The sequence below is a fragment of the Dryobates pubescens genome, chromosome 8 (assembly GCF_014839835.1).
Source record: "Dryobates pubescens isolate bDryPub1 chromosome 8, bDryPub1.pri, whole genome shotgun sequence".
Taxonomy (NCBI): domain Eukaryota; kingdom Metazoa; phylum Chordata; class Aves; order Piciformes; family Picidae; genus Dryobates; species Dryobates pubescens.
Genome location: NC_071619.1, coordinates 5,941,905 through 5,968,691, shown reverse-complemented (window position 1 = coordinate 5,968,691; position 26,787 = coordinate 5,941,905). Strand labels below are relative to the sequence as shown.

At 41.6% G+C, this 26,787-nt stretch overlaps 1 protein-coding gene across 1 annotated transcript; it reads left to right on the top strand.

The window, feature by feature from the left end:
* The first annotated feature begins 358 nt into the window (after positions 1 to 358).
* On the top strand, positions 359 to 24,607 carry TDRD1 (tudor domain containing 1). Its single transcript, XM_054163482.1, has 22 exons — positions 359 to 506; positions 900 to 1,005; positions 1,901 to 1,961; positions 3,462 to 3,566; positions 3,916 to 4,098; positions 4,712 to 4,858; positions 5,676 to 5,841; positions 7,494 to 7,577; positions 7,981 to 8,157; positions 9,477 to 9,584; positions 9,833 to 10,003; positions 11,332 to 11,580; positions 14,032 to 14,151; positions 15,285 to 15,395; positions 16,162 to 16,332; positions 17,751 to 17,996; positions 19,272 to 19,388; positions 19,599 to 19,709; positions 21,132 to 21,299; positions 22,072 to 22,293; positions 22,472 to 22,518; positions 24,515 to 24,607. Exons 1-22 carry the CDS (start codon positions 359 to 361, stop codon positions 24,605 to 24,607), a joined length of 3,111 nt encoding a protein of 1,036 aa, XP_054019457.1.
* The last annotated feature ends 2,180 nt before the right edge of the window (positions 24,608 to 26,787 follow it).

The following is a 26,787-nucleotide window of genomic DNA, read 5'->3' as shown; positions in this document are numbered from 1 at the left end:
TTCTTGCAAATACTTTATAACACAGGCACAGTTTAGCATTGTTAATCCCTTTGTACAATTGCTAAGACCCTCTTTGCAAATACTTCTGCTTCTAGGAAATTCCATGGAACACTTAACTGGTAGGGAGAACTTGACTGAAACTGTGGCTGGAGCTGAAAAGGGAAGTGCTGTGAGTTACCTCATTTTTGCAGTTGTTCAAAATAATCTGTTCTGGAGAGCAGAAATGATCACTAGATACTGCTATTTCTAGAGCATTAACTTTTGACACTTTGCTCTCATACTCAGTATATTACAGCATTTGTATCCTAATGGGCAGCTTCTTTCTAGTAAGAATCACTTTAAGCTGTTTCTCCCACAGATGTCCGACTCTGATTTGCATCGTGAGAAGCCAATGAAATTAAAATACTCATCTCAGAATATTTTCTCTATTGGCTACAATAATGATTTCTTCAGGTCATTAAAAGCAGTCCCTCAGATGAAGACTTGCCATCATTGTGGCCTGCCTGGTAGGTGCTTGTTGTCCCATAGTCTGTGGTGCATAGTATATCTACCAGCAAAACTGGATCAAGTTTGCTCAGAAATGTCTTGAAATGGTGGTGTATTTTTCTCTCAGATGCAAGTATAGCAACTATTGAGAATAGAATTTGAGGTATGACACTGTTAAACAGAAGAGAACATCTTCATAAAAAATGCCTTTTCTTTCTTAAATTTAATAGAAGGAATTTGTGGTGTCTGAGAGAGTAATGACTGACAGCTGTGTGTGAATACAATTATCTGCTTGTCTCTGCTTAGAACTGTAGTGGGAAAGTCTTGTGTTTATTAAATAATACATGGAGTCTATATCAGCAGTTTTGTCTTCTGATAGAGATATTTCTCTGGCCTTTTTTTCTCCCCTTTAGGATCCCGCAGATGTTCACGGTGCAAGCAAATAAACTACTGCTCTACAGACTGCCAGAGGAAAGATTGGCCGGCACATAGATTTGTATGTACCACAATTAAAGACAAGTAAGTTTAACACTTCTGCCAAATAACCTTAGCAGAAGCACAGTATCCCTCCCAATGCAACTTAAATGACTATGTAAAGACACTATTATAGTAAAATATGTTGCTTATTCTTAGGCTAGCTAGTACTGCATTATCTCATACTCTCATATCTCTAAAAACTCAGCTCTGCTGCTTTAGAAGGGCAACTTGCAAGGTCTTCTGTTGTGTGACAGTGCAAAAGCATTGTTTTCTCTTGGGTCAGAACTATAAGCATGCAGTAAGAATAGCAGTTTATCACCTGACTTTGTTATTGTTGCTGATGTAGGAAAGAGAGGAGAAATGAGACTGCTTTTCAGCAGTGGCATGGTTAATGGATTGCATTTAACAGACTCGGGAGAGGCACCTTTTGAACCTGCCTATAGCTTCAGTGAAATTCATGGACGTTTTATCTTTGGGAATGGTTGCAGTCAGAAGAATTTGTCTCATCCAGGCCGTTCTTGCTGCTCATTACTGCTTTTTGTCATGCCAGCTGAGATGCTCGAGAGATCACTTCCTAATCTGTTCCAATTAAAGTAAGCACCAATTAGGTCGTGACATGGGACAAATTGACCGGCTGGCTTTGGAACAGTTTCAGAGAACGATCTGAGCATTTAATCTGACAGTCTGGTGAATCTGCAGCCAGCTATCCTTAGTGTTCCACTGGCAACCTCTGTCCTCACACCTCTTGTGTTGAAAGGCCACAGATGTTCCCCTTCATGGAACTAATGAATTTGCCCATCTCCACTTTCTTGAAGGAGGACAAAAACCTGCATACTCTGAACACAGCCTTGTTGTTCTGTTTGTGAGTAGGTGTTGTGAATGTTACTTACCTGTCTATTGGTGCTTCAACATTAATATCTTGTTCTTTTGATTACAGTTTATGTAATGACAATGGAGGCAATTTACCTGCTAGAACCAAGAAGGTAGTTTATTTTAAGGTATAGAATACCATTTTCACTGTTTGAATGGGTCTGCTGTCAGCTAGCTGGAATATGCTTAATTTAACCTGTACAGGAAAAGAACAAGTTCCAAAGATTACAACCTCCTTTTAGAAAGGGCAGTGCTTCAAAAAATAATAGGAGAAGCACTCAAAGATATGTTGCTTCTGGAGCCCTTAGCAAAACTATCAGACAACGTGAATTTGGTTTGAACAAACATTGTGGAGAAAGTTAAAAATCAAGTGTGTGATGTTGCTGGAGAAGTATTTTACAAAAGAAATAGGTGTGGCTTGTCCAGTGTAGCAAAACTCTGGTGCTGGTTTCTGCATAAATCATGAGCTGCTGCTTGGAACCTTGTAAATTATTGAAGAAATACATGTACTGTAGTATTGTACAGTGACAGATGCAGATAAGCTTTTGTTTCTTTGCCTTAGCAGGAGTTAAACATAATACAGCTCTCCTCTAATGTTTTAAAGCCTCTCTTGATCTTACTTTCAGCCAAACATTTCCTGTAGTCTTCCTGTGAACTCTTCTGCAGGAGATGATTTTTGCTGTCAGTGGTTTCTTTGGGTGATATTTATGAAAGCAAGTAAATGTACTTACCTCCATCTAGCCCCATGTTTGCACTGTAGAAGAAGACTCTCTGCACTTCTTTGAAGTAGCTCATTAATTTGTTTAACTTCTTGAAGGAATTTAGAACGGAGACTTCATTTTGGGTCATGAGACTTCTGTTAGTTCATTCTGATAAGTCTGTGTGTGTTTGAGTAAGTCTTAGGAAATGTTAGTGAGAGATCTTTTTATAAAGATGTACAATATAGATAATGTATTTGTGGCCAATTTATTTTGAAGTAATAGGTTTCCTTTTTCCATGGTTCATCTTTTGAAACTCCATTTTAAGTTCTGCAGAAACGTTTGTTACATATTGAACAATATTTAATGCATTTTGCTATTGTGCTATAAGACCTTTAATGAAGGCTCTTAGTTGCAAGTAAACAATTAGTTTGGCAGTTGCAGCAGTCATCTTGTCATTGTGCCTTGACTACAGTATCTTGGTCCAAGTGTAAAGGAAGTTTTCCCTAAGAATATGTATGAGGTTATTTTGTAGGTGTTTGTCGATATCACAGGCAGTCAGAAGGTCACACTAAACATCTAGACTTCTTCCAAAAATGGATGCCAGCAGACTAAGCAGTAGCTATAATCTGCCCTGTCCTGTTACAGCTAAAAGGAGGCAGGTGGAATTCAATCCCTCATACTTGTGAGAACATCCTAAGGAGGCAATACAGCCGAGTTGTCCTGCAAGGCAGGTGTGAAAGGAAGAGGTGAATGTGTGGTGCTTAAGCACTTGTTTGTCATTATCTGTTCAGTATATCTTTAAGTTAACAAAAGCACTCTTTTAACATGTTCCTGAAATGATAAAAAGTTCTTCTTGTCGTTTGTTACTGCAAGAAACTAGAGCTGAACAGCTCCACTTGAAACATAACTCACAGTTTCTTTAAATAGGGCAATTCAACGGCTGCGGATTCTCTCATGACAGAAAAGCACATCGAGAAAGTAATGCTTTCAGATCTCCAGACTTTAGGGATCAAAAAAGCTATGGAAGTACAGGTACTTTAACTTTGGCAGAATCTTACAATACTTTGTTGGCTTGCATTTGAAGCTTTAAGCATATATACCTGCCTGTCTCCTCAGCTCTGTCTCATTTTGCAAATTGTGCAAAATTCCTCGGGTTTTAATAAAGATAAGGAAATACAAGCAGGGCTGTGGGGGGAGTAAGGGAGGAAGATTGTGAAAATCAGTGAAATGTCACTGATTTTGTTGCCTGCGGTTAAATTACTGCTAGATTCAAAACAAAGGAACAAAACTGGGTATAAGGTGACAAAATGAACACTGATCTGAATAGTGCTCTGCAGGTTGTTCTTGCATAGTTACCACCCCTCTGGCTTTTTTTCTTTAGGGTAAAGTGACAGAGTTCGAGAGTCCAAGTGAATTTTATGTGCAGATGAGTTCTCTGGAAGCTTTAGACCAGATGACCAAACTTGCTCTGAAACTGCGAGGCTATTACCGTAACGCAGTTATTCAGGAGCACTATAATGCTGTCAAAGGGGAAGTCTGCGTTGTAAGATGGTCTTTGGATCAGGTAACATCTGATTGTCCATGAGATAACCATTCTATGTTGGGCTCATCATGTTTTGCATTATTTGCTTTTATGCCTCTACCAGTGAGGGCTGCCTGTTAGAGATTAGTTTATTATGGTGGAATTGTGGTAGTGGCAAGCCTTGTAACATCTGGAACTCAAGGTTTATGATTTTCTTTCTTCCCTCTAAAAAGTTTACTTCTGTGTGTTTCTGTACTTGAGCTGTGTTTCCCCTGCTGTTGTTTGAGGCTGTGTGGTTTTTAGCAAATTTAAACTACTGTACTTAGAACTGTTTGTAATATGACTCTATTTATGGAAGTTATTCTTACTTAATTTCTTAATTGACTTTTAGTTGTGTTTCTATAGGCACATCTAGTTCCTGTTTCCATTCCCACCCCATTATTATCTTCTCCTTTTTCTCCTCTGTTGAGAGCATATGCTTGATTTACTGTATGGTAGCCAATATTCCATAGGAATAGAATTTTATCTTCACAGCAGTGAACACTGCTGTGTTTATTTGACTTCCTTTAGAGTTGGTCAGTGCTTTTGATAAACCTGAGGAAGTGAAGTGAAATATATTCTGTTGTGACTAAGATTATTGTTTATTCCTACACAGAGCTGGCGTAGAGCACTGATAAAAGATGTGGATATAGTACAAAAGAAAGCACAAGTATTCTATATAGATTATGGAAATAAAGAAAATATTCCACTCTCCTGGATTAAAGCTCTGTACAAGGACGCTGCACTGTTGTTTCCTCCTTGTGTGAGTTCTGTTTCCTTGAATAGCTGCAAAATGAGTGTAACTTGTGTCTTGGTGTAGCTGTCCTTATCACATTATGTTGTGTTCAGTGAAAGGGATGCATAAAACCTGCTATACTACACTAAACTTAGCTCCTGAAATGTTTCTTAGCTATTCAGTAGGAGTGATGAAGGCTGTCTGGGGGGTTTCTTTCTAGTCTCAGAATTCTTTGGTTCTGAGCTGATAAAAAAATCCTGCAGGATTGGTAGGTCCACATGTCCCTCATATGCTAGAGGACATCAGGGAATACATTCTGTCTGCATATTCTGATCTGGTCTTGTGTAGTAGTGAAAAATCACTTGTGGTGTGGGCAAACTTTTTGTTTGGGATAAAGACAACCATTGGTCTGACTTCATTGCCATGCTATGTGAATGGCTTCCATTACAAAATGGATCATCTAGCTTCAGTGTGTTGAACTAGTATGTTTAATAGAGAAAAAGAGAGAAGCATTCTTTCAACCAGTGACAGCTAGGACTAGCCACTATTGGAATAGTCTTTCATGACTTGTTCACATGACTTTCTGCTGAGTCCATAAGCTTTTGATAGCTTTGAATGTTAACTTAAAGCCCTCAGTGTCTGCTGTTGAGGAAATGTACTTTACAGTTCAATTTCCTAATTCTTAACTCTCTTGTAAAGAAATTAATTGAATTGGTAGCACTTCAAATGCTATCAGTAGCTTTAACTTTTATGTGCAAGATGGTATTTCAGAGGATATGTAGTCAATTTTTTGACAGAGCAGAAACTCCCTATTCCCTCTTGTTCTAACTGTAATTCTTTTCAGGTCATTAAGTGTTCCTTTGCCAATTATGATCCAAAAGAATATAATGAAGCCATCACCAACTTTTCTTCCCATCTCAAGGGAAAGTACTGTTCAGTGACTGTTGTTGACATATTACAGGAGGAAATGATGTTGAGTTTTGCTGTAGATGTTGTTTTCCCAGATCTTGGTAAGTAGTTGGTATTGGGGAAGAGGGGAAACCAAAACATTTGATATGTCTTTCATGTTCTCTTTCCCTTTCCTACTCCTCCTGCCTGATGCCTTTAAGAGAGGAGAGTTTCTTCTTTTGCTGTCCTTGTCAGTTTCCCTACCTGACCCTGAATTTTCAGTTTCTCACTTTTTATTTTATCTGTCCATGTAGAAATCCTTTCAAAACATTGGTACCTGAAACAACTTGTTATGCCTAATAACTTTAAATTTTAGTAAGGTTACTTTTCTAATAGAATTGTAATAATAATTTCAGTGTTCCCTGGTTATTTTTTTCTGTTCTAATAAATGCATGCAAATTTGGGACCATGTTGTTCCTTTTATTTATTTAATTTCTTTGAGGGTTCCAGTAAGAATTTGAGCAGGTTTTGTTATGTTTCTTAGATTCTCACTAAAAAAGCATCCCAAGGAAAGTGCAACCATTGGGTATTGTTGGATGTTTATATTTTTATACATGGGAAAACCTTAGTGGATAAAGACAAGCACAGCACCTGATTTTTTTGAGGAGTTTGAGTTCAGATTTTTTTGCAGTTGAGCTGGTGGGGTGTGGCTTTGATGGTAGAACCAGATCTGTACAGAAGATGTGCTGCTTGTCATTTTTTGGAGGACTATTTTATTTGGATGCTCTTTCTGGCTGCATAGCAAGAACAGTATCATGCTGAGAGCATGTTCTTTTCTTTGGTATGCAGCCTAAAAAATTTTGAAGGAGTTGATGGCTAATTTTTTAGCTTACTAAAGTTCCTCTATCTCATAATCTCTGCAGTCTGTGAAATGGTGGCACACCTTTAGTCCTGTGTAAATCCAACCGTTTCAGGATTGTGTTGGGCACATTCCACATTTGGTTGCAGCACATTAATGGCAAAGCAATCTAACTTGGCAACCTTCTCAAAAGGAAAGCACAAAAATCTCAACAGTATTCATGAAATGTGGCATGCATCTGTTCCATGACCTTACAGGCAACTTAAATTTAAGATTTCTCTGCAAATCTTAGTAACTCATTGCATATTTAGTCTTGTAGATTGGAGCTAAGTTGTACATTCTTGCATTAAAAACTGTAACAATTTTTCAGCGAGTTACTGCAAGTAAGTATTGATTATTCTCACAGGTAATTAGTGATAGAACAAGAGGGAATGGCCTAAAGCAATGACTGGATGGGTTTAGACAGGACATTAGGAAAGTATTTTTCACAGCAAGAGTGGTCAGGCATTGGAATAGGAGGTGGTTGAGTCACCAACCCTGGATGTGTTTAAAGGTCATTTAGATGCAGTGCTTGGGAATACAGTTTAGGGGTGAACCTTGTAGAGCAGGGTTATTGGTTGGACTTGATGATCCTGAGGGTTTTGTCCAACCTGAATGTTTCTGTGATTCCTGCTTTGGTCATTTTATTCAGTCAAACGCTCCTGGAGATCTGAATGTCTTCAGAAAACTCAAGTAGATGTGTTACTCCGAAACCGCTTCTATTTTACTTTCCAAACATTAAGTGCTCAACAAATAAATAGAACATGGTCACCTTGTGATGGGGATATAGGTCAGGCTCAGAAGGTGGCTATGAAATGAAACCAAGTGATGACTATCTTGTGTGGTAAACTACTTTTTCTTGCATCTGTATTTTAGGAGATTGCCTAGAGGATGTACCCTCAGAAATCAGGCCTGATTTAACTCCAAAAAATAATGCTAAAGGAGCAGACTCTCCAAGAAGTAAGCAAGCAGGCAAGCAAATCAAACATCTTAGAAAGAAAAGGGGGGGTGGGGGGGGAACTTGGAATTTTATGTAAAGGTAGTAAACATAATAGCTGTCCACCTCCTACTTCAACACAGGTCATTAGTGACAGTAGCGCTTCTCAGATTATGTGAGCTGTAATTTCATAGATAATACAAAAGGAGCCTTCAAAGGCCAAAAAATCAGCAAAAAGCATAAACTGCTTCAGCATGCTTTAAATTTTTGCAGTTATAATGTAGCACAGTTTTTAAAAATAAATCTCTAAATCCTGGCTGGTAGCATTGCACATTTCAGACTCATCCAGCTTTTGATCGGTAACCTGTTCAGTTTTGTTTCATTGTCTGGTTGTTCTCTTTGTTGTTGGTTGTTTTCAATGTGCAGCATCAGAGAACTGTTCCAAGGGAAGTAAAGAAAAAATACCTGAAGGTAAAGAGTGTCTTGACTGCACTATTTCAGAAGCAGAGTGCATCTCTGTGCATGTTGGAGATATATTTTCTGGTATGGTTTCCTGCATTCAGAGTCCAGAAAACTTCTTCTGTCAGCAGACGCAGAGTGCCCGTAAGTGTGCTGAAAATGGGATATAAGGTACCTACTGTGGCATTTTTTTCCCCCTCCAATAGAGTGGCTGGAGGGAAATTTTACTGGTCTTGTAGTTTGACTTTAAATCACAGGATATCAGGGGTTGGAAGGGACCCAAAGGGTCATTGAGCCCAACCCCCAGTGATAGCTCCTTGTAGCATTAGGCCATGCTTTGGTCAGTTAAGAGCCATGGTGTTGCAGAGGATGTTTTTTTGGCAGCATTAGCCTCTAATATCACTTGCTAACCTGTAAGGTGATAATTTGTGGGCAGTCTCAGTAGCACAAAGTAGAAAGATGGTGTGGCATGGATTTTAGCAATTTGAAGTCAGTTTGTGTCACAAACTGACTAATGTTCAAGATACTCTCACATGTTTCAGATGTGTTCATGAGTTTCTGTTTAATTTTCTTATTCCTGTGATGCCTTGTTGCTTTACCACTGGAGGGAAGTGTTTCCTTACAAGCTGAGTGTGTGGATTGAGCTTCCTTTATAACATAGTATGGTGAGAGTATCTGAGCATGAGACAGCCAGGTAGTAGTTCCCAAACCCTGCTTTGGTGTCTTCTCATACAGCCAACCTTAAGACTGTAGCACTGTAGTGGACCATAGTGCTAGCCTGCAGGCACTTTGGTGCATGTCCCACAGTGCCCATAAATAGATGTCTGGGGTGAATAAGAGTGGAGTTAAGCTTGTGAGATTTATTTTAGTGCTCTCTGAGCCAGTGAGTGGTTTTCTGGTTTGGGTTGGGTTTGTGTTGTTTTGGTTTTGGGGTTGTTTTGTTTTAGGGTTTTTTGTGTGTGTTGTGGGTTGGTTTTGGTGTTTTTGGTTAAAAGGGCTTTTGCAGCTGTGTGGGGCTTGGTGTATTTCTCTTCTGTGTACTTGTGCAACCTTTGCATTCTAGGTAGACTGATAGCATAGTGTGTCCTTTAGCAAGAAGTAACGCTAATCATCTGCCTGTTTGAAGAACTGTCTTCCTAGTTTTTTTTGTGGCATGCCTCCACTAGCTTGCTTTCAATTCCTACTGGGCTGAGGTTTGTTCCTTGGTTGAAAAAGTCTGACTGGCTTTCCTTGTCCTTTCTCTTTACCATTGTGATTCTTCAGACTCCCTCTAGGGTTATCTTTAGTCTTACTGACTGAAGAGTCCCAGTCTCATCACTGTTTCGGTATTACGTTGAACGTGAAGTGAAATCTCCATTGTACTACAAGATGGTTTTCTAGACTTTGAACTTCAAGTTTTGTGTATTTCTGTAACAATTACAAGACAATGTGTGTTCCAAAAACCCACCTTTTCTTAACATCAGGTCAACTTGCTGAGCTTCAGAGATCTCTTAATCAACATTGTGAGAAACTTCCCAGTAGTCCAACCTTCTGTCCTGCTGCTGGCACTGTGTGCTGTGCCCAGTTCACAGGTAAAAATGGAAGGGAAATATGGCACTTAATGCATGTCACTTGATTGCAGAAAATAAACACATTATAGAATTCTATGTTTAGAAATGTTTCATCTAGGGTGGGGGTGGTAGATTTTGTGTCCATAAGGGTTTTGTGAAGGTTTGTGTGAACTGGAGTGCTGCTGCTTAATGTTGTGTTTTTGTATTGGCTTGGCCCTAAAAATCACTGTTCTCAGAAGTACAATGAACATGTGTATCTTCCTTTCCAGTGGACAACGTTTGGTATCGTGCTGCTGTTATAGCCTATGTTTCTGAAGACACTGTTACAGCACTTTACATAGATTATGGTAATTCTGAAGTCCTTCCACTGAGTAGACTTCGTCCTATGATTCCAAGTTTAATGGCCTTGCCAGCTCAAGCCATATCATGTACCTTGGCAGGTATGGAATAAACAATAAGCTGTTGTAAACTGGATAGAGGTTAAAATAACTGGAGTTAGATAACAATCACACTTGTGATGTCTTGTATTGAAATACAGGGCAGGATAGAGATGACAGCAGGTGTCATTGCCAGAATTCTTAATTGCTGTGGCACATCTGCAGAACATGACAGATCTTCCCTGGATGCACCTGCTGCATGCAGTTGTGTGTTTGGAAAACTTCTATGTTAAAATACCTCTTAGGTTCTCTATATGCTTTTGTTCTAAGCAAAATTCAGTCACCTGCTGGAGTTGTGGGTGGTCTTAAATCTGTTGTGGTTCTAGCACTGCAGGGGAAAGACAAATTTCCTTTTGTATTTTGAAATTCAGAAGTGTATCCACCCCCTTCCCCTGGGGCAAATGGAATGAAACTAATAGAATAGGTCTGTTCTGGTCTTACACTCCTCTCTGCAGGGTTGTGGAATCTGAGTTTTAAAGGGCATTGACACTTTCTAGTTCATCCTTCTGTCTCAAACCAGGATCATAATCTGGGTGGGGTTTTTTGACATACTTGTTTGACTTTCTGTTGGAAGTTGTTTATTTTCTCTGTTCCTGTCACTATGCAAGATAGTCCATTCCTTTACTTTGGTACCTGTCCTTTAAAATACTTGATGTCTATATTTCCTTGATATTTAACCTGATTTTTCAACTTTTTGGTGAGGTTCAGAGCAGCATTCTAGCCTCTTACATCAGAGGAAAACACAAAGCAATGCTTCCCAATGTAGAGATGGAGCTAAGGCATATGGAATGTCAGCTAAAGAAGTAATTTTTCTGGGAGCAAATCATAATGCCTAGAGCTGATAGTAAGTGTTGGAAGACCAAGAGAGGTCCTAAAACACAACACAGTGATGAGACAAGATGTTTCCAGATTAAAACCAAGAAATAGTGATGCATATTTACGGAAGGCTGCTTCTGTTATTGTAAAGTTCTGGTTTTAACTTGTTTCATAAGTGAATTTAGTAGCATAAAGAGTAAATGCTTAAGGAGGAAGAAGCCCCTAATAGCAGATACCTTGACTTGAGAGCTGGTTCATGTTCAGACCTCTGGGTTGTATTCATGAGACCCAAAGCCTCACGCTTACAGACATTCATACCAAGGGAATCTGACTTTACAACTGACCATGAGTTTTGCCAGATTTTTAAGTCCAAGTACTACAGATGTTCAAACTGAATAATTGGGAATCTTGTTACAAGTGCAAGGAGTGGGGGTGAGTTACTTAGTATATCTGCTGCTTATTCTACTGTATTAAACAGCAAGGTTGTACCTTTCCCTGTGTGGTTATTTTTTTAGGTATAAAGCCGCCATCAGAAGGCTGGACCACAAACGCTGTTTCTTTGATGAACCAATTGGTGAAAAACAAAGTGTTTGCAATAAAAGTAGTGGGTAAAGATGATTCTAGATCTGTTGTGGAGCTTATAGATGCATCAGCTATCTCAGCAATAGATATATCAAGCTTTCTCTCAGAGGAAGGCTGTGCAGCTGAGAAATCGAGAATGGCTGTGCCAGCAATTGGAATGGCTGATGTTAAGCCAGCAAATGGTGAGTGCAAGCATGTCCTGCTGAGCTGGCATTATTTAACCTCCTACTAGAGTGGATACAAAGAATGCAGGTTCTCAGCTGGTAAAAACTTTACAGTCTGACTCATGAAGTCTAGCCTTAACAGCTCTGAAGTTTAAGCATGACAGCTTTGCCATGGAGAAATTGTTTGCTTGTATGTCTTGATGTGCATGCATATGTGTGTGCATACACAGCAAAGCTGGAAATGCTTCCCTCTTGGAAGGCTGTACTAGTATTTCACTTATTCTGGTTAGAATTCTTAACAATTCCCATTTGGAGTAGGGTATGAGTAGTTCTGCTTGTTCTTAGGCCCTCATCCTTTAGCTCTAATATTTCATCCTTGAAAATTCATTTGACTGCAGTAGCCTATACAGCTTCAAGGCCATACCTATACTGTGATTTTTTGCTTTCAGTGACCAAAGTTGCAACTGGAGAGATTTGCACATTTTGTATCAGGTTTCTCTGTGTTGTAGGAAGACTCCTATCTTCACAGAATCATTCAGGTTGGAAAAGACCCTTGGGATCATCAAGTCCAACCATTAACCCTACTCTACAAAGTTCACCCCTAAATCATATCCCCAAGCATCACATCTAAATGAGCTTTAAACACAGCCAGGGTTGGTGACTACCAGCTTCATTGTCGTCCTCTGCACTTGCTCCAGCACCTGGTATCTCTCTTGTGTTGAGGTGCCAAATCCAGACAGTATTTAAGGTGTGGTCTCACCAGTGTGAGTACAAGGGGACAGTCTCCTCCCTACTCCTGCTGGACACAGTATTGCTAATACCAGCCAGGATGCCATTGGCTTTCTTGGCCACCTGGGCACACTACTAGCTCATATTCAGTTGTTTGTCAGTTAGAACTCCCAGGTCCCTTTCTGCTAGACAGCTTTCCAGCCATACTGCCCCAAGCCTGTAGTGTTGCATGGGGTTGTTGTGGCCCACGTGGCACTTGGGGTTGTTGAAGCTCATCCTGTTAACATTGGCCCATGGATCCAATCTATCCAATTCTCCCTGTAGAGCCTCCCTACCCTTGTGCAGATCAACACTCCACCTAGCTTGGTGTTGTCTATGGATTTACTGAGGATTCTATCTCCTTATCAAGATCACCAATAAAGATATTAAACAGAAGTGGTCCCAACACTGAGCCCTCAGGAGCACCACTTGTGACCGGCTGCCAGATGGATTTAATTCCACTGAGCACCACTCTTTGGGCCCTTTTACCCAGCCAGTGCTTCATCCAGCAGTGCCTGTGCTCATCCAAGCCATGAGCAGCCAGTTTGTCCACCAGAGTTCTGTGGGAAACAGTGTCAAAGGCTTTTCAAAAGTCTAGGTGAACAGTATGCACAGCCTTTCCCTTGTCCAAGAGTCAGATCATCTTGTCACAGAAGGCGATCACTGGACCAGCCCTTCATAAACCCATGCTGACTGGGCCTGGTGCCCTGGGTGTCCTCTGTATGGTGTGTAGTGGCACTTGAGATTATCTGTTCCATTACCTTCTCTGGTACTGAGGTCACTGCCAGAACAGCTAAGAAAAATACAGGAAGATGTAGCAATATGCTAATGAAAGAAATGATGGCTTCTCCAGTGGTCCATAATTCTACTTTGCATGTGATCTACTCTACAAATTCTGTTAAATGATAACCTTTCAGCACAAATTTCTGCAAGCAGTCTCTCAGTTGTTGCCTTTTGTCCTTCTTGGACTAGTTCCAGTACTCCTTGGTGATAGCTGTTTCCCTCTTCTATGCCTTTACCCCTGTTTCCTAGGAACCAAGGTTCCCCAGAGTCCCCCTTGCTCACATGACTGCCTCCTGGTCTGCACCTCCTTGTGTGACTACTCTTCCCTCTTCATCAGTGGCTTTTGCCCTTCTCAGTAGTGATGAAATACATTAAACTTCTGGCATGTTCTCTTACTTGTTTTCATTCTGCAAAGAGGTTCCCACTGGTAATTAGTCTGGTTTATAACAGAAATTTTAGCCTGGAGAAGAGGAGGCTCAGGGGAGACCTTATTGCTCTCTACAACTACCTGAAGGGAGGTTGTAGCCAGGTGGGGGTTGGTCTCTTCTCCCAGGCACCCAGCACCAGAACAAGAGGACACAGTCTCAAGCTGCACCAGGGGAGGTTTAGGCTGGGTGTTAGGAAGAAATTCTTCACAGAAAGAGTTACTGGCCATTGGAACATGTTGCCCAGGGAGGTGGTGGAGTCACCATCCCTGGAGGTGTTTAGGAAGAGACTTGATGGGGTGCTTGGTGCCATGGTTTAGTTGATTAGGTAGTGTTGGATGATAGGTTGGATTTGATCTCAAAGGTCTTTTCCAACCTAGTTAATTCTATTCTATTCTAAATTCAAAGACATGAATGAGCATTCAGGATGTATAATTGTTTATTTCTGCCCCCTTCTTTCCTCTACTTGTCTCTTCTTTGTCCTCTCTGGAAGACAAAAAGAACAAAAGAATGTATGACTGGATTAAACTAAGTCTTAAACAAACAGTGGATGTCATAGTGTGTACAGTGTACAATCCTGGAGAATTCTACTGTCATATTTCCAATAATGATGGTAAGTCTTTTTAGTTTTTCTTTCTGCCAGTTTTTTTGCTTAATTTATTCACAATCACTTGCCATTTATTTTAGTTCTAATGAATTACTGTTTCAAGTGATCATCTAGCACCAAGGCTCACCTCCTGTTTTTGTACCCAGGAGTACAAGTGATGCAGGAATTTGATCGTGGTATGTTGTGACTCTGAGATTTGAAATCTGTAAATGTTGAAGTGAAGCAACTGAATGAAATGGAATGAATGTAGAGAAAAGTGGGAAGAGCTACCATAACCTAAGCAAAGAATATCTTAAAAGATAGTAAATAAGAGACATGTGCCCTATGCTTGTACTGTGTTTAGGGAACTATCTTCTAGTATGCTGTCTTGTTACAAAATATAGATACTTAGAGATTCAAAGTAGAGAAAATAACATGAAAGTGAGCAAATGCAGGTTTGGACATTTCCTTCCAGATAAGCCAAAAAAACTCTCATTCATTCCTCTATTTGTATGCATAAAGATTTCTGATAGCCACTGGCTTTTTAACCTGCTAGAAAAATGTGTGATGGAATTCAGTGGCTGGAAGTGCATTCAGGCACCAAATATAAGGTAGATCATAAAAAGTGAGGGAAACATTTCTCAACTTACCTGTCCTTACCTTGCCTTACTTGTTCTGCATTATCACCTTTAAAATATGACTTAATTCTTCTCTCAAAGTGATCTTGCAGAGCAGGCTAAAGGACTTGATAGAAAAAAGTCACATAAGCAGGGTGAGCTTCCATAACCTGTCATTTGCATTGGCTGAAGTAGATAATTCCCATGGTGGTATCTGGCTGTAGGGAAGGGTGCTTGTGGGATGAGCAGGAGGAATTACTGGTTATTTTTCTATCATACTGAACTGCTGTCAGTACATATCAGCTATTTCACCTCTTCCTGCTAACAAGTCTATCCAGTAAATTAAGTTAACTTGGTGTCCACAGTTTGTGTCTTATTTTTTCTTTATTTTAATGAAATGGTGCCATTCACAGGTCTCCCATCAAATCTTGCCTAAGCAAGCTATACAGCAAACAGTCCTGAAGTTCAGATAACCTTATTTTATTTATCTCTTTGCTTTTGTCTTTCTGGTTGTGTTTTTCTTTCTAATTTTTTTTTTTTTAGAGTTGCTTGCTCTAAATGCACTTAACAAATCACTGTCTGAATACTGTCAGAAAACTCCACCAAATGTTTGTAAGCCTGAGAACGGAGAACCTTGCTGTGCTTTTTACTCCGGTAAGTAACAGACTGCAATATTTTGTTTTTACAGGGTAAGTAAAAAGGGTAAAAAAAAAATGCATAGCTGGTAAGTTTGCATTGGCAGAGGATAGCAAAGAATTGGATTTATTTACTTAAAAATAAGTGCTGCTAAACTTATGGTCAATGGCATCCTGGCCTGCCTCAGGAATAGTGTGGCCAGCAGGAGCAGGGAAGTCATTCTGCCCTGTACTCAGCACTGGTTAGGCCACCCCTTGAGTGCTGTGACCAGCTCTGGGCTCCTCAATTTAAGAAGGACATTGAGACACTTGAATGTGTCCAGAGAAGGGCAACAAGGCTGGAGAGGGGTCTGGAGGAGAGGCTGAGGGAGCTGGGTGTGTTTTGCCTGGAGGAGAGGAGGCTCAGGGGAGACCTTCTTGCTCTCTGCAACTTCTGAAAGGAGGTTGTAGCCAGGTGGGGCTTCGTCTCTTCTCCCAGGCACCCAGCATCAGAACAACAGGACACAGTCTCAAGCTGCACCAGGGAAAGTTTAGGCCTGAGGTGAGGAGAAAGTTCTTCAGAGTAATTGGCCACGGGAATGGGTTGCCCAGGGTGGAGTCCCCATCCCTGGAAGTGTTCAAAAAAGGATTGGACATGGCACTTGAAGCCATGGTTTAGTTGTCATGAGGTGTTAGGTATTAGGTAATAGGTTGGACTTGATGATCTCTGAGGTCTTTTCCAACCTTGTTGATTCTGTGAGTCCATGAAGTAACCTTAATTATTTTGTATTTATTTTCACCTCTAGCTGATGGTAACTGGTACCGTGCTCTGGTGCAGAACACTGCTTCACAGGGGAATGTTCAAGTGCAGTTTGTGGACTATGGAAATAGTGAGCAAGTACCACTGGATAAAATACGTCAGATCTCCCCCTCATTCCTCACACTCCCATTTCAAGGAATTAAATGCTGGCTCTCAGGTGGATCTTCTTATGGATGCTTTCTCTTACAAGAAATACTGCATTTGGAGACTTGCTGCTTTGGGGAAGGAGCTGATGACAGGGACTTGGAATCATAGAATGGTCTGGGTTGGAAGGGCCCTCCAAAGGTCATCTAGTCAAGCTGCACCAGGGGAAGTTTAGGCTTGAGGTGAGGAGAAAGTTCTTCACTGAGAGAGTTGTCCACCTTTGGAATGTGCTGCCCAGGGAGGTGGTGGAGTCCCTGTCCCTGGAGGTCTTCAAAAAGGGATTGGATGTGGCACTTGGTGCCATGGTCTACTCATGAGGTCTGTGGTGACAGGTTGGACTCGATGATCCTCGAGGTCTCTTCCAACCTTGGTGATACTGTGTGATAGTCCAACCCCCTCTGCTACAAGCAGGGGTGTCCTCAACTAGATCAGGCTGCCCTGACTAGACAGAACTCTGCTTTTTGGGCTTTTTTTTTTTCTGTGGTTTGGTATTTTTTTGTTTGCTTTTTAATAATAAATGTCTGTATGGTTTCTAGCTCCATGTAGACAATTGTGGAAATTGAAAGCTGTTGTATTAGCCTTGCTACACAGCATATTGGCATTTAACAGAAAAATTGATGGCTTCAACCTTATTGATTCTATGGTTCTCTTCCCTGAGCTGCATGGAGGTTACTTACTGATTTACCAGTCCCAGGGAAATTGTCATTCACTTCTGCTCCATCTGTAGTGTTTACTAGTTTTTGGTTGGTTGGGATTAAATGTGCTTGTGTCCACTTAATCATTTCTCAAAAGTTTTGCAGGCAAAGGAGCTCTTCTGGGTTTCATGAAGCAAGTTGGCCTTGAAGTTCTCTGTAGGGATGCTTCATTTGATTCACAGAGCGTTTGGCATCATATTGCTATTTGTCTCCTACCAGCTCTCTGCTCCTTGCTTTTCTACACCAAATCACAACTCTACAGAATTATTGTCTCCTCCTAATGTAGTGTACTTGGCTCAATCAATACATAAAAAACAACCAAAAACTGTCCTGATCTAGTTGATGATACCTCTGCTTACCTCAGAGGGGTTTGGACTAGATGACCTTTGGAGGTTACTTCCAACCCAGACCATTCTATGGAAACAGGAAAAAGCTCAAACCCAAGATCTTCTCTACTGGGAATTTTTTTTTCCCTTTTGGTTTTTCTGCTCCTTTGAAAAGCCTGGGGTTTACTTCTTAGACTATCATAGAATGTGGAAAACAAAATTTGGGAGTGCTGAGGAAATGTGTTATTTTTTTAACAGGATGAAGTACAATGCATGTCCCTAAGGCAGTAAAGTAACCTCAGTATTCTGTGTGGTGCTTTAAAATGAACAAAAACATTTTCAAAAGAGAAATAGAATGTGTAAGAAAATAACTGAATGCAGGCATCTTGAACAGTTCTCCTGCTTCCTAGGTATAAAGCCCAGTAATGGCAAATGGATTCCAGAAGCTACAGCAAGGTTTCATACATGCACTTCGGGGATAAAGCTTCAAGCCACAGTAAACTCCTTTTCCAGGCATGGGGCAGGTGTGGAGCTTATTGACAATTCCACAGGCCATCCAAAAGTGATTAATGAGATACTAACTTCTGAAAAACTGGCTGTGAAGGAAACTCTAAAAGGTAAAAATAAACTTCCAAAGAAGCCTTTTGACAAAAAAGGTAATTAAATGAATGTTACTCTTCAGTTTGAACAAGAATTTTCAGTATTTCAGCCTTCAACTTTGATCTTGCAATCTAATCATGGTTGATAATAATGGGTTTGATGTCAGTTTTTACACTTAGACAGGAAGTGCCCTGCAGATGGCAGTGCAGACAGAGACATAACAGTCACCGGGTTTATCTTAAATGATGGCTGCTTTGGTGTTTGATAGGTGTGGAGTTACAAATGTTGAGGCTGAGGGGAGGCCTTATTGCCTCTCTGCAACTACCTGAAGGGAAGTTGGAGTGAGGAAGGGGCCAGTTTCTTACTTATGATAAGCGTAGCACTAGAGGAGATGGTTACAAGCTGCACAAGGGGAGGTTCAGGCTGAATACCAGGAAATGTTTCTTCACTGAAATGATTCTCAAACACTGGCATGGCCTGCCCAGGGCAGTGGTGGAGTCACCATCCCTGAAGGAGTTCAAGCAGCATGTGGATCTGTGTCCAGTTCTGCACCCCTCAGTTTAAGAAGGACACTAGGAAACTTGAATGTGTCCAGAGAAGGGCAACGAGGCTGGGGAGAGGCCTTGAGCACAAGCCCTATGAGGAGAGGCTGAGGGATTGTTTAGCCTGGAGAAGAGGAGGCTCAGGGGAGACCTTATTGCTGTCTACAACTACCTGAAGGGTGGTTGTAGCCAGGAGGGGGTTGGTTTCTTCTCCCAGGCAACCAGCACCAGAACAAGAGGACACAGTCTCAAGCTGTGCCAGGGGAGGTTTAGGCTGGAGGCGAGGAGAAAGTTCTTCACTGAGAGAGTTGTTAGCCATTGGAATGTGCTGCCCAGGGAGGTGGTGGAGTCTCCATCCCTGGAGGTGTTCAAGAGGGGATTGGATGTGGCACTTGGTGCCATGGTTTAGTCATGAGGTCTGTGGTGACAGGTTGGACTTGATGATCTTTGAGGTCTCTTCCAACCTTGGTGATTCTGTGGTGCTGAGGGAGGTGGTTTAGTACTAACCCTTCAGTACTGGGTTGAAGGTTGGACTGGATGATCCTGGAGGTCTCCTCCAACCAGATACATGCTGTGACCGAAACTTTGCAATGTTTACTTTCCTATAGCTCGTTTATCTGAGGTGTTTTTTTCCTTTAGCTACTTGCATGTGCTAATAGTTTATGAACAACACATTAAGCAAGGAGACTTGCAATTGTCTATAAAATTCAAAGAGATTTTGTAGCAGTTGCCTCTAATATGTATGTGCATGGAGGAAAGTGTTACACTGCCTTTTACGTTTTCTGCTAGAAACCTCACTTGGGCACTGGAAGTTGATTGAATTGGTGATAGATGAAACTCTACCTGTCCGTGTAACAGAAGTTGTAGGCCCAGACTTGTTCTACGCTGTACCAGTTCAAAGTAAAGGTAAGGAAAAGTGTTCACTGTTCTAAATATTACCAAGAAGTCACTATTGCAAAAAAAAAAAGTCTATAGTGAACTGAACCCTGTGGAAATGTAGCTTGGGACAGTACCAGAAAAACAAATGCCATAGGTGAGAGCAGGGGAGCATAGAAGTGAAGTATGCTCTTTGCTGTGCCCCAGGAGGGTTAGTTATCAACTGCTTTTTTTCTGTAGTTGAAGAGGAGCTGCATGAGCAGTTGACTCAACTAGAAGACTATTGTAAATCCTGTAGGAGCCAGTCCTTCAGACCAAAGCTGGGGGAAGCCTGTTGTGCCAAGTTTTCAGGTAAGGTAGTTGTTTATTCTTATTTCTGTGACCAGTGTAAGACACTTGAACATGTCCAGAGAAGGGCAGCGAGGCTGGGGAGAGGTCTCGAGCACAGCCCTGTGAGAAGAGGCTGAGGGAGTTGTGGATGTTTAGCCTGGAGAAGAGGAGGATCGGGGGAGACCTTATTGCTCTCTACAGCCACCTGAAAGGCAGCTGTAGATGGGTGCAGGTTGGTCTCTTCTCCCAGGGAATCAGCACCAGAACAAGAGGACACGGTCTCAGGCTGTGCCAAGGGAGGTTTAGGCTTGAGGTGAGGAGAAAGTTTTCTACAGAAAGAGTTGTTTGCCATTGGAATGTGCTGCCCAGAGTGGTGGTGGAGTCACTGTCCCTGGAGAAGCTCAAAAAAGAATTGGATGTGGCACTTGAAGCCATGGTTTAGTTAGTCATGAGGTGTTAGGTAATAGGTTGGACTTGATGATCTCTGAGGTCTTTTCCAACCTGATTCTATGAACACAGCTGCTTCCATTTTTGCTTTAGAAGAAGGAAACCCACCATCTTTTAAACTGCTTATGGATCTTGTAATTCTGTCACAAAGGATAACCTGGCTGTATCCTTAGGGCAAAGAAACAGTCTGACAGCCCAGGGGAGACAATAAGGAATGGGGTGTACCCTGCAAAATGCATGGAGCTTTGGGAAGAAAAGAAGGTAGTTACTGTTTAAACTGAAACTTGAGGCATGAAATTCATGGCAGAGCAATAGTGTGCTTGCATCTATACAGACCAAATTCTGTTTTGTGGTTGCATGGGTGACTCTTCTGTTGTTCTTTGTGCAAGCACAGGATGGTGGCACTGGCTGGGCCAACTGATTGTTCAACTTTGTTAGCCTAGCACGCTGTCCAGGCTTAGCAAATTGCTAGTTCAATTCAGAAGTACTCTTAACATTAGGGAAAGTTAATTTATTGTTTTAGCCCTTCAGAAGTGGAGACACTCTGCTGATACATTAGCTCCAGGTTTGTTTTAAACAAAACCAGTGTGGATTCAAATATTAAATGTTGAGTTGATGTGAATTGTTACAGGAGAACTGGCTAAGTGCCAAAAATAGAACTGGGTTCTAGATCAGGTAACAGCTCATGGAAGACAGAATAGGTGAATTAAAACAAACCAAAAAGCCCCAACACCAAACAAAAACCCAAGCAACAACAAAGGGCAAAGAAACTAACCCCACAATAACCTCAAAAAACAAGGCAGACTGCAGGAGTACACTTAGGTGAATAGAGCAATCAAACTATTCCCTGTAGGCTTGCTTCTTATCATGGGGTCTTTAGAACATACCAAAGTGTATAAAGATTCCTGGAACATTCTACAGATTCTTGTTGTGGGGATAAGCTGTGTTTATGAGATGGTACTTCACATGTGGCTCTTCTTGTTCCAATCTTTGCAGGCAATGGCCGTTGGTACAGAGCTCTTGTTCTGAATGTTTCTCAGTTTTTGGTGAAAGTGCTATATGTAGACCATGGGAGCACAGCAACTTTACCATTTTCAAAGGTCCTGCCAATCACTGATTCCTACTTAAAGCTGCCTTTTCAGACAATTACTTGTTCACTTGCAGGTAAAAAAAAGCCCTGACTGCTTTTCTTGCACAGTCTGTACATATTCTGATTGTAGTATTCATTCTTCAGTGGTGTTAAATAACAGGATGATCTGCTGATCATCAACAACATGATGGGCCTGGAGCACATGACCTACAAAGAGAGTCTGAGGGAGCTGGGATTGTTTAGCCTGGAGAAGAGGGGGCTGAGGGGATACCTTATTTATCTCTACAACTACCCAAAGGGAGGGTGGAGAGAGGAGGATGCCAGCCTCTTCTCCTTGATGGCAAGTGACAGGAGTAGAGGAAGTGGTTACAAGCTGCACCAGGGGAGGTTTAGGCTGGATGCTATGAAATGTCTTTCCACTGAAAGGGTTCTCAAACATTGGAATGATCTGCCTAGGGAAATGGTGGAGTCACTGTCCCTGGGGGTGGTGGAGTCACTGTCCCTGGGGGTGTTCAGGTGGCGTGTGGGCCTGGTGCTTGGGGACATGGTTTAGTGTTGACCCTTTAGTACTGGGTTGAAGGTTGGACTGGCTGATGTCTGAGTTCTCTTCCAACCAGATACAGTCTGTGAAATACTATACTGATTACTACTATGAAAGCTTTTCCAGAAAGGGAAGGGGTTTAGTTGGGTTTAGTAGGGTAGCTTACATTCTACAGATAATTTTGTTAGGAAGATTTAGTAGCAATATTTTCAACAGCAGTGATGGCATTATGTGTAGGATTCAAGTCACACCACAGAGGAATCCTTTCCAGAGCAAATTTGATTGCCCCATTTTGCTTTCTGCAGGCATAGAGAAAGCTGATTGGTCTCCATCATTACTCGACAAGTTGAAAGAAATGTTACTGAATAAATGTGTCAAAATTACCATGAAAGGGACTAATGGAAATGCTAACTTAGTAACAGTGGAGAAACACTGTGAAAATGGCATCTTGGATGTAGCTGACAAACTGGTAATGGAAGGCTTGGTCAAGACCTGCAGTGCTGAAAACTTACCTGCTAAATGTCACAGTACGTACTTCTACTTAATTACTTTAAATAGGCAAGTGAAAGTTTAAACTGGGGGCATGTGGGGTGCCCAAGTGACTTTTCCTTTGAAAAGCCATAGAGGATACCACACCCCAGGTCTGAAAATCAGGAAGCAGTGTCTGTCTGTAATTTGCTCATTCACTTGCTCTGTGTTTTGTAGGCAGTGGAGGTGAGGCCGAGTGCTGCTGCGCAGAATTGAAAGTGGAAGTAAGATTCAGTTCCTGCAGTTCTTCCTTTATTTTGCTTATGTTTCCAGAATTTAAAAGAAACCCTGTGTGGAAAGCAAATGGCACTAAGGGAGATCATGCCTCTGAAACAGTGAGGAGAGGCAAAGTCAGGATCTTGATGCCTTTTCTCTGTTTTGAATGTGGTAATATTTAGAGCACCCTGAAACTGGGGGAGAGTTGAGTATAGATCACACAGACTTCTTTAGTCTGTGTTTTGCCACAAAGAATCACAGAATGGTAGGGGTTCTAAGGGACCTCTGGAGATCATCTCATCCAACCCCCCTGCTGAAACAGGTTTACCTAGATCAGGCTGCACAGGAACATGTCCAGGGAGGTTTTGAAAGCCCTCAGAGAGAGACTCGACCTCTCTGGGCAGCCTGTTCCAGTGCTCTGTCACCCGCAAAGTAAGTAAAATTTTACTCTGTTACATAAACATACATGTCCTAGTTTGTGCCTTTTGCCTCTTGTCCTGTGATTGGGTACCACTGAAAAGTATCTGGCCCAATCCTCTTGATTCCCACCCTTTAGATACTGATAAGGTCCCCTCTTGGTCTTCTCATCTCCAGGCTAAATAGCCCCAGCTCTCTCAATCTCTCCTCGTAAGAGATGCTCCAGTCCCCTAATCATCTTTGTAGTTCCCCATTGGACTCCCTTCAGTAGTTTCCTGTCTCTTGAACTAGGAAGCCCAGAACTGCACCCAGTACTGCAGATGTGGCCTCACCAGGGCAGAGCAGAGTGGGAGGAGAAGAACCACCCTTGACCTCCTGGTCACACTGTTCTTAATGCACTCTAGGCACTGCAGTCAGTAAAGCTATGCTGTTCCCGAATGTGGCCCATTTCTCTGTCTACTGTAGGCTGTTGAATGTCCTTTTCCCTTCCCTCTCTGCTTCTAGATCAATTTGATCTTTTAGTTAGATTTCTCTAATGTCCTTTCTGAAGTCAGTTCACATCCTGTTTCCTGCCATCATTTCTTGGGTAAGTTTGGCTCAGAGTCTTCTGACATCCACGGAGAAGAGAGAAGATTCCATTGTAACAAAAAAACATAGAAATAGGAAAACACTGGAAAATGTGTGAATGACCAAATGCAGGATCTTTATCTCAGTCCTCATTTGAGTATTTTATCAGTTTGGTTCAAGGAAGTTTCTTTTCCAGGAAAAAATAAAAGGGGGGAGAGGGGGCATGGGGAAGACAGCCACACTTCTGCTGTCTTTCTCCCTCCAGAATATTTTTACAGCAGAAAAGACTTAATTTGTGGGTTTAGGATCTACCCAAGTCTGAAATCAGTAATTTTAAAAAATAGAATTCATAGAATTGTTAGGGTTGGAAGGGACTTCGAGGATAATCTAGTTCCAACACCCCTTGCCATGGGCAGGGACACCTCACACTAGATCAAGTTGCTCAGAGCCACATCCAACCTGGCCTTAAAAACCTCCAGGGATGAGGTGTCCACCACCTCCTTGGGCAACCTGTGCCAGTGTCTCACCACCCTCATGGGGAAGAACTTCTTCCTAACATCCAACCTAATTCTACCCATTTCTAGTTTTATTCCATTCCCCCTAGTCCTATCACTACCTGATATCCTAAAAAGTCCCTCCCCAGCTTTCTTGTAGCCCCCTTTGATATTGGAAGGCCACAATTAGGTCTCCTTGGAGCATTCTCTTCTCCAGACTGAATAGCCCCAACTCCCTCAGTCTGTCCTCATAGCAGAGGAGCTCCAGCCCTCTAATCATGCTCCTGGCCTTTCTCTGGACACATTCCAGCACCTCCAGATCCTTCCTGTAATAGGGGCTCCAGAACTGGACACAGTACTCCAGGTGGAGTTTCACCAGAGCAGAGCAGAGGGGGAGAATCACCTCCCTTGACCTGCTGGCTGTGCTTCTCTTGATGCAGCCCAGGATGTGATTGGCTTTCTGGGCTGCAAGTGCACACAGGTGGCACTTTTTATTCATTTCTAATTCTTTTTGCCTATTCCACAGCTTAAAAAGTATAAGAAGGTCCTACTCTTCATTTTGAACAAATATTGGAATCCAGATGGACTCAGTGAAATGAGGAAACTGTTGGAAAACTAAGCCCGTGACACGTGCACATACACATACTCCAGGTTGCTGCCATTCCATTTGTGGAAGGACCAAGTGTATTCATCAGCTTAAAAATGAGTCACTTGGTAGTAGTTCTGCTGTTTGCATGCCTGTGTTTGTATGCTTGCTTTGTTACTGTGAGATAAGTATGTAGCTTGAAGGATTTCAAAGCTGCAAGCTAAATTTACTGTTCTGGTTTTGTTTTATACCACAGAGTGCTGCTGAGGCTTTTTGCTTTTTATTTTGCTGTTGAATGCACAGAACTTTATGGAAAGGCCATGGCATTGTGAGTTTACTCTGCAGACTTGCATTTGAAATTACTCTAATTGTAAAGCTTGCTTCAACTTCAGAACCATTAGTTTTACTTGGGAAAACTGTTACCTTACCCTGTTTAGTCTTCTCTTGGCTTCACTTCCAATGTGAATTTAGACTGAAAATTGTTCTTCTTAAACTTGGTTTCAGCATCATTAAAGACTGAATCTTGTCTTGGTCTTCATGTAACTAATTCACTCTAAAATCAGTAAACACTTAAATGCTCACAGTTCTTTATTTACACTTACACTGTGCTGAAGTTAATTAAAAGTACTTCAACTTGTGTTGAAGTAAATTATATTGGAGGTATTTTGTCTCTAGCTCTCCTGTCAGGATTTCTACCCCATCAAATTTTGTTCACATGATAAGAGAAAAAAAGTCCTGTTCTGAGGTATGACAAAAATACCATGCCAGCTTATTAACAGATTTTCACTCTTTCTGTAAAATGTAGTTGGTACCTAATAGTCATTTCTGACTCCTCCAGGGGCAGTGTTGCTAAGGAATGCTGAATTAACTGTTCAGACAGCACAGTAGACATTTGATAATTGAAATTTCAGCTTTTCTGCTCCCTTGGAAGAGGATATATTTTTGCTCCAGGCTTTGGGCAAATTAGAAGGGTCTGGGGATTAAACTTGTTGTGAAAGTGAAATATTTTTGTTTGACTTACTGTTTTATTGCAGTTAAATGGCTTCAATTAGTTGGTAATTAACCTCTTGGATTTGGGTCTCTGAAGTTGGGTTTTTTTGTGCTGTAATGGCTTTCGCAAGCATTTGCCTGCATGCAAAGCTTTAATCCTCCTCTGGCTTTTCCATATACCATCCCTCCTACCAGTCTTCCCAGTCAACCACCAACAGAACAACAGAACAAGAGGACACAGTCTCAAGCTGCATCAGGGGAGGTTTAGGCTGGATGTTAGGAAGAAGTTCTTCACAGAAAGAGTGATTTGCCATTGGAATGTGCTGCCCAGGGAGGTGGTGGAGTCACCATCACTGGAAGTATTTAAAATGAGACTGGATGAGGCACTTGGTGCCATGGCTTAGTTGATTAGATGGTGTTGGGTGACAGGTTGGATGATGATCTCGAAGGTCTTTTCCAACCTGGTTTACTCTATTCTATTAGTCAATTGCATTTCAGAAGAGGACTTTGCAGCAACCAAAAGCAGTCACTTTGTTTATGCTTTATAAGCAGAAGAAAGGAAGAGTGAACCTTTGGTTCTGCTAAGGCAAATCTGTGATTTCTGGTGTTTCACTTGAAGATATATGTATAGTGCAGCTGAGTTGTCTGACTAATCCTGGACAGTAGAAGGAAAGGAAAAGTAAGAGATTTCATACATCTGAGAGACTTAATTCACTCCCTTCATCCAGATTAAATCTTTTGGAGCACTGATGTAGGGACAAATCAGCTGAGGAAGGTGGAAACATCATGGACCTGTTTTTAAGGCCAGGCTGAATGTAGCTCTGGGCAATGTGAACTAGTGAAGGGTGTCCCTGCCTATGGCAGGGGAGTTGGAACTAGATGATCTTTGGGATCACTTCCAACCCTGACAGTTCTGTGATTTTGTGACTTCTTAGAATAGAATGAATGAGGTTGGAAGAGACCTTTGAGATCGAGTCCAACCTATCATCCAACTTCATCTAATCAACTAAACCATGGCACCAAGCACCCCATCAAGTCTCCTCCTAAACACCTCCAGTGATGGCAACTCTACCATCTCCCTTGGCAGCCCATTCCAATGGCCAATCTCTCTCTCTATAAGGAACTTCCTAACATCCAGTCTAAATCTCCCCTGGTGCAGCTTGAAACTCTGTCCTCTTGTTCTGGTGCTGGTTGCCTGAGAGAAGAGACCAACCCCCACTTGT